The sequence below is a fragment of the Artemia sp. Qi Xiang Cuo genome, chromosome 4 (genome assembly GCF_049724085.1).
Source record: "Artemia sp. Qi Xiang Cuo chromosome 4, ASM4972408v1, whole genome shotgun sequence".
Classification (NCBI taxonomy): domain Eukaryota; kingdom Metazoa; phylum Arthropoda; class Branchiopoda; order Anostraca; family Artemiidae; genus Artemia; species Artemia sp. Qi Xiang Cuo.
The window spans coordinates 34,651,275-34,663,821 of record NC_142797.1 but is presented as its reverse complement, the minus strand read 5'-3'; the positions used below and the strand labels follow the sequence as shown (position 1 = coordinate 34,663,821).

At 37.6% G+C, this 12,547-nt stretch overlaps 2 protein-coding genes across 2 annotated transcripts in view; one reads left to right on the top strand and one right to left on the bottom strand.

Moving 5' to 3' along the window:
• LOC148953043 (uncharacterized) overlaps window positions 1-11,178 on the top strand; it is an 80,362-nt gene extending 69,184 nt beyond the window's left edge. Inside the window, exon 3 of the mRNA XM_089088254.1 lies at window positions 9,174-11,178. Coding sequence (XP_088944380.1) covers window positions 9,174-9,227 — 54 coding nt within the window. The 3' untranslated portion in view covers window positions 9,228-11,178. The remainder of the gene's footprint in view (window positions 1-9,173) is intronic.
• Window positions 1-12,547, bottom strand: part of Oat (Ornithine aminotransferase precursor) — a 164,276-nt gene that overhangs the window by 113,822 nt on the left and 37,907 nt on the right. The window lies entirely within an intron of this gene.

The following is a 12,547-nucleotide window of genomic DNA, read 5'->3' as shown; positions in this document are numbered from 1 at the left end:
CGCGAAAGAAATTCAAAATGAACTTTGAAAAATTAAGAGAATGTAACTGTGAGAAGGTAAAGCACAACAAAACACTACTGAAATATTCCAACTCTTGCATTTTACGACAGAAATTCAAAATGAACTTCGAAAAATCAAGAAAATGTAACTGTGACAAGGTAAAGCACAAGAAGTCACTACTGAAATATTCCAACTCTTTCATTTTACGACATAAATTCAAAATGAAAATAGAAACATCAATAGAATGTAACCGTGACAAGGTAAATCACAACAAGTCACTACTGAAATATTCCAACTCTTGCATTTCACGACAGAAATTCAAAATGAACTTTGAAAAATCATGAGAATGTAGCTGTGACAAGGTAAACCACGACAAGACACTACTGAAAGATTCCAATTCTTGCATTTCACGACAGAAATTCAAAATGAACTTTGAAAAATTAAGAGAATGTAACTGTGACAAGGTAAAGCACAACAAAACACTACTGAAATATTCCGACTCTTGCATTTCAATGAAAGAAATTCAAAATGAACTATGAAAATCAACAGAATGTAACTGTGACAAGGTAAAGCACAACAAAACACTACTGAAATATTCCAACTGTTGCATTTCACGACAGAAATTCAAAATGAACTTCGAAAAATCAAGAGAATGTAACTGTGACAAGTTAAATCCCAACAAGTCAGTACTGAAATATTCCAACTCTTGCCTTTCAACGAAAGAAATTCAAAATGAACTTTGAAAAATTAAGTGAATTTAACTTTGACAAGGTAAAGCACAACAAAATACTACTGAAATATTCCAACTCTTGCATTTCAATGAAAGAAATTCAAAATGAATTATGACAATCAACATAATGTAACTGTGACAAGGTAAAGCACAACAAAACACTACTGAAATATTCCAACTCTTGCATTTCACGACAGAAATTCAAAATGAACTTCGAAAAATCAAGAGAATGTAACTTTGACAAGGTAAAGCACAACAAAACACTACTGAAATATTCCAACTCTTGCATTTCAATGAAAGAAATTCAAAATGAACTATGAAAATCAACAGAATGTAACTGTGACAAGGTAAAGCACAACAAAACACTACTGAAATATTCCAACTCTTGCATTTCAATGAAAGAAATTCAAAATGAACTTTCTGAGTATTTTTGGTTTTCTCTCCAAAATTGACCCCCCCCCTCTCCTGCCCCTCAGAAATGGAGGAACAAAGGGTCTCTGAGCCTTCCCCTTGAGGCAGATCCCGTTTATTTTCGATTCTGAGTATTTTTGGTTTTCCCTCCAAAATTGACCCCTCCCCTCCCTGCCCTCAGAAATGGGGGAACGAAGGGAACGTTAGATTTCCTCTTAGATTTATTTAAACTAAATACTTACCCCCGCCTCTCACAGAAAGTTCAGAAAGACGCAAAAGCCTTATTTATAGTCGACTATCGTGGAACTCAAGCCCCATTTAACTCAACCCCCGTGCAACTGAACCCTCCATGTAACTGAACCCCAGTATTACCGAAACCCTGTACAACTGAACCCTCGTGCTACTGAACCCTCGTGCAACACGACCCAATTTAACTAAACCCCCGTGTAACTGTATCCCTTTAACTGCTCCCTCGTGGGACTCAAGCCCCCTTTAACACCACCCCCCGTGCAACTGAACCCTCCATATAACTGAACCCCTGTATAACCGAAGCCCTGTACTACTGCAACCCCGTGCTACTGAACTCTCGTGCTATTGAACCCTCGTGCAACTCGACCCAATTTAACTAAACCCCCGTGTAACTGTACCCCCTTTAACTGAACCCTCGTGCAACTCAACTCTCCACGCAACCCATCTCCCTCAAAACACTTTTTAGCCATTTCTTGTTAATTTTTTTTATTTCTAAACTATTTTAAATTGACAATACTCTCCAAAACATCACTTGCGTATTATACAGTACGCAATCACCCCATCTCCTCCAATTCGCAAATCTCATAACCCCTTTGTTATCCAAATGTTAATCAAACATTTCCGATTCGTCGTTAGTCATTTTCATAGACTGATGATGTTTCAAATTTATAACAAATTACCTGAGTTAACAACTCCTTCGGGGTTACCATAACTGCTAATCAGTTTAATCCTTTTTTTCTCCACTGATACAATCCAATCACTAATTAGAATCATTCACACTCCTATTATTCAAAACATTAATTAATATCGTTCATTGTCTACGTAAATTAAGTTATAGGCAATACTGGTTTAGAAAAACTAGAATAGTGCTAAAAATATTTCATCAGATACGCCAGCACTTTAAAGTGAAATTTGACTCGCATATGCTTGGGGTATTAAGCATTTGAATTGCAGAATAATGATAAGAAGAGGCTTAATTTCCAAGATATAACGTATAAATAAGAGATTACATTTTGATATTGTTTGACAATTTACTAAATTTTAAGGTTTTCTTTAGTTTCAAAATTTTTTTTTTTTTTCATCAAGTCGAACAATAAAGTAAAAACGAAAACAACTACAAAAAAATTTTTTTTTATCATGAACCCTTTAATCACTAATTAGAGTCATTCACACTCCTATTATTCAAAACATTAATTAATATCGTTTATAGTGTTCAATTTGCAAATCTCATTACCCCTTTTTAAATGCGGTTTATTATTTGAGAAGTTAACTTTAGTATTTCGTGATTTGACGTGCCTGAAATCATGAATTAGAATAGTTAATTAGCTGTTTGGGTTTTCAGACATCTGCTATCTTTTTTGCAATGTTTAGGAACAGGCGGGGAATCCCCACTCGTTTGGAATGGTACCAACAGGACATAAGCAAATAGCACGTAGTTTTATAACGTGTTTAATCACGTGTAGTTTTAAGAATGTGTATGTGAACTCATGACGTACATTCATTGTGAAATTGACAACAAAAAACAGAAAAAAAACCTGTTTGATCACATTATACGCTGCCAAATGACCGCTGGCTGTAGACTATGCCTTGGAAAGCTACCATGGAACGTGCCGTACGCAAATAACATAGGAATTGCTATACAGGCAGCAGAATTCAATACGTACTATCTACTGACAGAGTCAAACTTTAGCGTAAAGAGCGAAGCGTTGGGGAGGGGACTGCCCCTTTCATATACGGAATAATTTCTGTTCGTTTCAGTTCGGAATAATTTCTAACTTTCAGTTAAAAAAAAACTTGCTTTTTTATATAATTTCTGAACTTTTTGAATTAATGCAGCTTTGATTTTGGCTCACCGTACATGAATAATTAAAGCGAAATTTACATATTAATTTTACTTTTTTTTTTGGCTAAATGGCTTTCTCGAAATTTTGTTCTGACCTAACTTACGTAGCGAACTTCTATATTAGTATGTTTCTATTACGTATATTAGGGAGTTCGCCCCCTAGTCAATACCTCATTCTTTACGCTAAAGTTCGAATTTTGTTCGAATCACAAACCCCTGAATCACAAAGGCCGGTTAATTAGAATAGATATCTCTTTTGAAAGTACTAGAACAAACTTTAGCGTAAAGAGTGAGTTTTTGACTAGGGGGCGAACCCCCTCGTATACTTAATACTATTTGTCCGTTTTAAGTTTCAAAATTCCTCCTTACTTTCAGATGAAAAAACGTGTTTTTTTTATTTAATTTCGGACTATTTTTCAAATAATACTGGGAAATCCGACACCCACTTCATCGAAATATCCCTTCCCCCAAAGAAACATCCTCCATGGAAAGATCCGCCCCCGTAACACCCGCCTCCGACCCCCCCCCCCACCAGAAAAACAATCCCTCCTGAAATCGTCTGTATACTTCCCATTAACCAATACTATATAAAGGGCAAAGTTCATAACTTGCAGCCCTTCCCCCGGGAACTGTGGGGCACTAAGTTATCCTCAAAGACATATTCATTAGATTTTCGACTATGCTGAACAAAATGGCTATCTCAAAATTTTAATTGGGTGACTTCGGGAAAAAATGAATGTTGGAGGGGGCCAAGTTGTCCTCCAATTCTTTTTGTCGCTTTAAAAGGAAACTAGAACTTTTCATTTCCGTTCGAATGAGTCCTCTCACGATATTTTAGGACTACTGGATCGATACGATCACCCCTGGGAAAAAAAAAAAACAACAAACAAACAAATAAACACGCATCCGTGATCTTTCTTCTGGCAAAAAATGTAAAATTCCACATTTTTGCAGACAGGAGCTTGTAACTTCTAAAGTAGGGTTCTCTGATACGCTAAATCTGAGGGTGGGATTTTTAAAGTTCTATAGCTTTTAGGGGTTGTTTCCCCCTTTTTTCGAGAATAAGGTAATTTTCTCACGCACATAACTTTCGATGAGTAAGATTAAACTTGATGAAACTTATATATTTGAAATCAGCATAAAAATCTGATTCTTTTGATGTATCCATTGGTATCAAAATTCCGTTTTTTAGAGTTTCGGTTACTATTGAGCCGGGTCGTTCCTTACTTACAGTTCGTTACCACGAATTGTTTGATTTTTGTTTTGCTTGTTTTTTAAAGTTTCGAAAACTAAACTGGTATCAGTTCTTTTCGGGATTCCTTCTAAGCAAGAGTTCTTGGGGTCCACAATTCCTTTTCAGCTACATTACACGACAAAACCTCAGATAAAATAAGGACATGACATCAATCTTAACTTCTCTGAAACATTCTTTTAATCCAAATGATCGACAGAGAGACCTTAAACTGCCTTAAATTCAATTAATCCGACAAAATGGGGAATTTAAAATTTAATTGAATTTAAATTCTAAAGCCTAAATCAAAATAAACATATTTGCACCATATGTGGTGCACAAAAGTTCAAGGGAATTTGATGTGAATATCTCACTCTATGTCTGGATTTCCTGGTCTTGCATCCTACATTTCCCTTCTTTGACTACCCTATACCTATTTTGCAATTCCCTGATGTCTCTTCCCTTCAATAGAATACTCACAAAAAGCAACGTTTATGTCTACTTTACCGCCGTTTTTCCGTCAATGACATTACAACGAAAACTAAAGGTGACGGTAAAGAGCACGGCATTGGACTTTTAAGTTCCTACTGGCGATGCTGCTCTCCGTTTCATGGCCCTTCATCCAGGAAGTGCAATGGGGGTTGGGGGCCAGCCATCCTTTGCTTTCACCCGCCCTTCTTCTTTACCTTCCTCAGATTTCTTCAGATACCCATTTAGAGCTGGTCCGACTTTGGCTAAGCATACAAAATCACGCCACTGACCCTCGTTCCAAAATAAGTAGCCAGCAACACCAGGATTCGAACCCCTGTCCTCACGTACAAAAGAGTATAGCGTAGAGTCTAGCAAAGGAGTCAAGTCTATCGTGCTAATTTTGACCCGACTTTGGCAGAAAATTAGGAGACAGCTAATTGACTTGGGACTTCTGAGAAGCTACATAAATATCGTCCAATTTTTAGAGGTCACATTGCCACGTGATGCCACATTTACCTCTAAACATTAAGTTACACAATCCCACAAAATGGAGGGACGGTTATCCACTATTGCATTATTGAACGCAAGTTTTATGAAAGTTGGGAAAGTCAGTGGTTTTGCTTTCTTTGCCAGATGGGTTCCGGAAACTCTCAAATTTGTAGTTTTTAGGGCCAAATTCTCGTGAGCGGTTCTTCCTATCAATATGGAGAGAGGACTCAACTTCTAGCATCTCTTCAGCTGGAGGAATATTTTTCAACTATACATGTGATTAGGCTGTAAAAACCAACAGTTACTGCAGTACAGTGGCTCTAGGACTCTCCTCTGGGAAAGGAGGATCGAAGTTCTAGAAGTTCTAGTCGCTCTCAAGTAACAATTTGAATTAAAAGTAAGACATAAAATGTCCACCAGCGTCTAATAGGAGACAAAACGAGAAATTCAATGTTTTGTACGTCGTCAAAGAAAAGGAAGCTACTTGATCAGTGGCAGAAGAGGATGAAAGTGATGGTATTGGCATTCAAGGCAAAATTTCAAAAAAATATTAGGAGGAATATTAGGAGGATTCCGTATAATATTATACGGAACATGGATATCCTCCGATCCTTTAAATTACCACCCCTGTCCGAACAGCTTGAGTCCTGCTCCCTGGGTTGGTACGGTCATTTATATCCCCTACCCATTGAAACACCTGCCCGACTTATATTTGATTTCGATCCAACTGCCAACGGCTGGAAACGCCCCAGATGTAGACGACGTATGAGATGGGCGGATATCATCCGCGATCGACTCACAGCGTGGGGCATTGACCCCAGCGAAGCTCCTACCCTCGCCCAAAACAGGCCACTCTGTAGACGACTAACGGCGCTGACGTCTGGTACCCTCTACGCTGGCAACGCTGCCGAGCAAGAGCTTTACGTCAAGTAAGCAAGTCAAGTTATATTCAGGGTTTTTTTTTCAATTTTGAAGCATTGTAAATGCAAAAGTTAAACATTGGCGTAAAAGCTAAGGGTGGATTAAATCAATATGACAATGAAAATGAATGGAAATCAAATACAAAAGAATGTATGAAAGCAGAGAACAACAATATAGATTAAATAGTCAGTTATTAATCTACATAATAAGGGGGTTGATACTTCCCAACACTTCACTCTCTATGCTATAGTGACTATTGTTTCTCATAGCTTCACTATTTAATCTACCCACTTAGGAGTAATGTAATAAAGTTTTGCAATAAAGTGCAGCTTAACCCGTTAGCCGTAGTATGGGCCGGCGGGTTGAATGCTTATGATCTTAGAGTTTTGTGAAGATTTTACATATATTTATTCAGCCAAAAAAGAGAACATTTATAAAGAACATATTCGAGGAATATCAGGCCTAGTTGAAGTTTATTTTAATTAGAAATTATTATATTGTAGTGAAGAGGACAGAAACAAGTGAAAGATAATCTAAAGCCCATAGTAAACGAGTAAATTCCAAAACAGTTTGAGGGGAATCCAAAATTTTTGCAAGTGCCATTGAATAGTAGATTTTGCCTTATATTTTCATCTCAGTAGTCTCGGAAAATAATTCGGCGCTAGAAATATTCGGCGGCGTCCCGAAGCCTTTGCAGTGGCGGCGCGCTGAAATATTTTCGTCAGCGCGCCGCCAGTTTTCGTCGCGGCTTCGGGGACTATTTGGAACTGATGCAGAAGAATAGTATCATATGCGTCATGTATTCTTTAAAATATCTCTCATTGCTAAAGAGACTGGAGCCCTTTGCTCCTTTCTCAATAGTGATGTTAGAAAGTTCAACCACAACAAGAAAATCAACTTTTGAACTAAGATAGATCCATTTTTTCTTAATACCGAACACGAACAGTAATCCTTGAAAGGTGCAAGATATCATTTGTATTGCACAAAAACTAGTTCACGAGATACATCATATACGAAAAATTTTCCACAGGCTGGCAACTTTCATTGTTGTGGTAAAAAGTAAAAAGAAATCGGATAATGACTCCGCACAAGAAAAAACAAAGTCCTGATTTGGTGACTAGCCAAGCTGAAGGCAAAAGGTGGTTCTGTGGGCTCTCCGTCATCTCCCTCTCTCATGAATTTTTTAGTGGAAAGGCAGGCATGTTGCACCTTGCTTGAACCCTCAGTACAGAGAACATACAGTAGTGCCAAAGGCTATACTCTCCATTAAAAATTTGTGACACAGACCTAAAACCACACAAGATTCATACTCCGCGTTTGCGCACGCACGATTCCAATGCACACACCATTATGAGTTTTTGGAAAACCTGTGAAACCTGTGGAAAGGCTATGACGACACGGCTCAGAGTCTTTACGTGCGGTATGAAATATGTGTCATGTTTGGAGAAAGAAGTCGCTACTGTATATTCTCTCTACTGTAATTGAACCAGAATCACGGAAGCACTTGCAATACATACTATTGGGAACAAAAATGGGGCTATTTTTCTCCAACACCCCCACCTCCTCTGATGCCCCTTATTCCACAAGCTTTTTCTGTAAAAAGGCATGTATGTTTGACCAAAAATCATACAAGTGATTTTCAATATGTATGACTGGATGATCCAAAGTGGGCCCATTGCCTCTTTAACACCCCGTCCCAACTGCCGAAAGAACGTGGGCTTGTGCACTCTGGCGACCAAGCTATTATAAAAGGAGGCACGCCGAACCCAGTTTGACGCGGAATCATGCAAGGATTTGTCCCGTACGCTATGAGAGGCATAAAGTGCGCCTGTGTCCCATCCAACGTTCCCTGCCTCTTCCACCGTCAATTTATCAGTAGGAAGATGGGTGTGTCGTACCTTGCTTCAGCCGAAATCAGACAAGGATTTTCAACTGGCATAATTTGAGAAGAAAAGTAGGCCTTAGACCCCCTGCCATCAACCACCGACTTTTTAGTGCAAAGTTAGGCATGCTGTACCTTGTTTGAACTAGGAACGGTCAAGGATCTTCAATCTAAATGATTGGAGGGCCAGAGTCAGCCCCCCTTGTCTTCCCTATCTCCAGCTCTTTACCAGAAACATGGGATGATGTACCTTGTTTACAAATATAACATGCAATGTGTGATCTGAGGCACAAAATGGATCAGTGGCCATTCAAAAACCCCTCCTCCGAGAATTTTGTGGAAAGGTGGGAATGTCAAACCTTGTTTAAAACGGAATCTAGCAAGGATTTTCAACATATTAATGGGAACACTAAGTTTCATTAAGGCCCCCACTAAAAAGGACCTTCATTTTCGATTTTAATAAAAATCGTAATCTCTAAACTTTAAAATGCCGAGTAAACTTTGTCAAAGAATAATATCGACTCTAAGAGTTTTATGACCTTAGAATAGCGTAGAGTACCCTATGTGGCTCACGTTATACTGATGATGCTGATGAAGAAAAGTTGGAAGTTCTGAAGCTACGAAAATTAGACTTTTACAAGATCCGCTATTTGTGACACCACTATTTTAGTAGCAGTTATGTTCAAAGTTTCGCTTTATTTTTAAAGTATACTATTTTTATGCCAGAGAACTCTCTTTTAACTAACAACCACAACGAATTTTACATACGAAGACTCAGTGTTTATGGGTGTATGGTCTGGGGACAGGCGTTCGCCGGTAAATATTAAAGGGAGAATTTTCCTCTATGCCCCTATTTGCAGTCATGCATACTATCAATATATGGATACTATAAAATAAGCTAAAAAAGAGGGAATAAACTGCCGACTAAACACTAACATATTTCCAGGTAAATCATGGCTCAAGGAAGATCAGAAAAAGACTACAAAAGAAGATGAAATAGCGGATGAAGTTCCTAGTCTCAAATCATAAACCTCAACTTCAGTTATTAGTGCAGAACAATAAGCAATGTAAATAATTATTTTACTATTTAAGCCTTGCATAGGTTAATCTCAAAGGGGGACGATGGGCTAGATAATAGGTGATGGGATTACCAATTTATAGTTTTCATAAGGAATTGTCATGTCCAAAGCTAAAGGGAGCATTTCAAACCAGTCCTGTAGATGACCTCCTGTGCTTCTAAAGGGGTTCCTTACTCACTGGTCGTTTTTACAGAGGCAAACTCGCTTTATAAGAGACAGGAGAGACATGTGATGACTTGAACAGAAAATTTTTCAGCACTTTTAGGTTGAAAGTCCCAAACAATCTAATAAATCAAACCAAATCGAAGTAATATTATTTAAATGCAGTTTTTTTTTATAAATTTATCTTCTATAAATCGTCGAAAAAAAACTTCGCCAGTAAAAAACAAACTTGAAAACCTTATTTGGGTTCTACAGTTGATTCCTAAGACTTGGAATACGCTCTTTAGCTGTTAATTTTTGGTCTATGTTAATGTGCAACCAGAAATGCCTCATTCATCATTCCTCATAGAGTCAATAGTCGACTGTCAACCTTCGCTTAGCAGAGACATTTAGTTGTTGGGGGGGAGGGGGTAGACCTCCTTACGAGCAGAAGCTTTTGAGCATTTTCGATTTATAGCTTTCAGTTAAATTCTTGTTCCTCGGCCAGCTATAGAGAAACCCGAATATATTATTAATATATATTTTCAAGAAGAAAAAATACACCAATGGTATTTAAGAGCAGACTCATAATTATGTTAAAAACAGTCGGTTTGAATTGAGACTTCCGCTTTTATTTTCCACTGTCTTTAAAACTAGTTTCAAACTTTTTTTCTCTGGTTTATAAAGTTAAAACTTACCAAAATGCGCAACAGGAGCACAACAGCCAGCAATAGTTACTTACTTTTCACTGCTTTCTTTTATGGAGCAAATAAACGTTAAAAATTAGGCCCAGTTTTTTCTCCTTTTCAACCATTCATTTTAGTTATAACAATATGAAACTGAAAAAGCCAACTTTCAAGTTAAAAGCACATTTAAAAGGGGGAAATAGACAAATTATGTGCTCAATTTTATCACTTTTACTTGGGTAAGCATCACTGGTGTAGGTCCACATAGTTCCAACCCAAAGAAGATGGATCAAACGAGTTCTCACTAGAGGTTTCTCAGTATTTCAAATCCAAAGAGTGATATGCAATACAGATAACGTCATCAGAGATGTATTTGACGTTTTCTAATTTCTTTAAGAGATTGGTAAGGAGGAGGGGGGATGGGGTAAAATTCAGATTTGCAACTTTACAATTCTCAATTCTATAATCGTTTTTTGTTGTTGTTGATTTTTTCGCCAGACAGATTCATATAAACGTAAGAAAAAGTGCACTCATGCTAAGGCATTGTAGTCACCACACCCCCTCGATCTATCACTAGTATAGACCAAGCACAGACTGAGAATCTCCTGCGTCAAATTCTCGCCGCACTTCTAACAACTAGCAATACAAACGAATCATTCTAGTTCAGAACAAATCTTTTTCAGTTTTGGACTGAGAGGGATACAAAATACAACAAAAGTTGCACACTTCTATTAAGAACATCCATATTTTTCCAATAGAAATTTTTCATTAACTAAAAGAAATAAACAAAGCAATTCAAGTAACTATAAAAATACTTCTTCTATAGAAGCTACTTATCGGCTGTTATCCACTAAATATCAACCATATGAGGAAAGCTACTTGAGACCGTTGTTAACGCGCCGGTAGAAATCTAGTAGAAAAAGTGTCACCAGTCGTACAATTTTTGCCGTTGTTGTTTATAAATACTTGTATCTTTAACTGTATTTGTTTCAGTGTGTATTTATATTTATATGCAGCATCTGAGTAAATTTGAATAAAGAGTTTTAACAAAGCCTTCTTTTTTTTAACTTGATTTTCAAACAAATTCCTTCAGTTTTTAAGTGAAGGAAATAAAAGATAGCAGCTATAAAACTGAAACTATAGGGAAGATGATCAGAGGTGTTTTTCGAAACAAAATGAAATCCCTTACCACAAACTGTTTTGCAGAAAGGTTGACATTTGGTACTTTTTTAAAAAGCTGAAATAATACATGAATTTGTAGTATGATTGGATAATAGCTTTTCAGCAGAGACACAGGTAGGGTATTTTTCATCGATTGGCTTTAAACTAATGAGGCAAGTACCTTAAGCCAATGGGACATTATAATAATGATTTACAGAGGTGAATGTTCCTTCACCGACTTAGCTTGGAAGTACTCAGATCCAATTGAAACTTATGGGGCAAGAACCCTGAGGCAAAGGGAGAAAAGAGACAGATATTCCAAGACAAGCACGAATTGCGACCTACCTTCCACACGAAAGTATCAGGCTTACCTTGGATTTGATAGGCACGTAGCCACAGTTGAGGAGAATTTCCCCCAAAAAATTTAGACTGCGAGCTACTGCAGTCCAGACATTAAGAGGTATCAAAATATCAAAAACGGAGCCCCCAACCGTCAAAATTTGAAACCTCCCGGAGCGTTGGACATAGAGGTTGGTAGTCTAAAAAATCTTTGACAATACCTCCTTGTCTTTAGGTTAGACTACAAGTCCATTAAATTTCAATGGCAAACTACCTACCTTTGACTTCTTTTTGTCACTACCCAAGTAAGCTATCTCAGAAGTAAACAATCTCATGAAATTGATTACCATTGAATCAATAAAAATGTTTCCCATAGTTCCAACTTTTACAATAGTTATCAACCGCAAAGTTTACCAACCATTCGCTCGGCAGCTTTCCTGCCACATACCTCTGCTCAAATATATCCCCTTGATTGCCTGCGTTTGTCTTTATAATTAAATATCCTTACGAATGTACCGCAAAACTAGAAGCAAAAAGAGGACATGTGCACCTTCAAACGCATCCCCAACAGCAAAAAGGAAAGCGTGTTGTACCTTGTTTGAAGTAAAATCATGTCCATTCGTATGATTGGAGGACTAAAGTGGGATCTGGCCCCGACCCCATTCCCACCTGTTTAGAATAAAGGTAAGTATGTTGCACCTCGTTTGTCTTGGAAAAATGGAGGAGCTTTCATCTGCATGGTCGGGGTGCCAGTAGCTCTAATCCCATCATTTCTACTACGATGGTTATCTTTCGTTCCCAGCTCATTTCAGCAATATCACGAAACATCTTCTATCCGAATTTTTACTAAGAACTGATAAAATTAGAATAAACATATATCAAGATTTAGACTATCTTTTGCATTGTTTGACCAA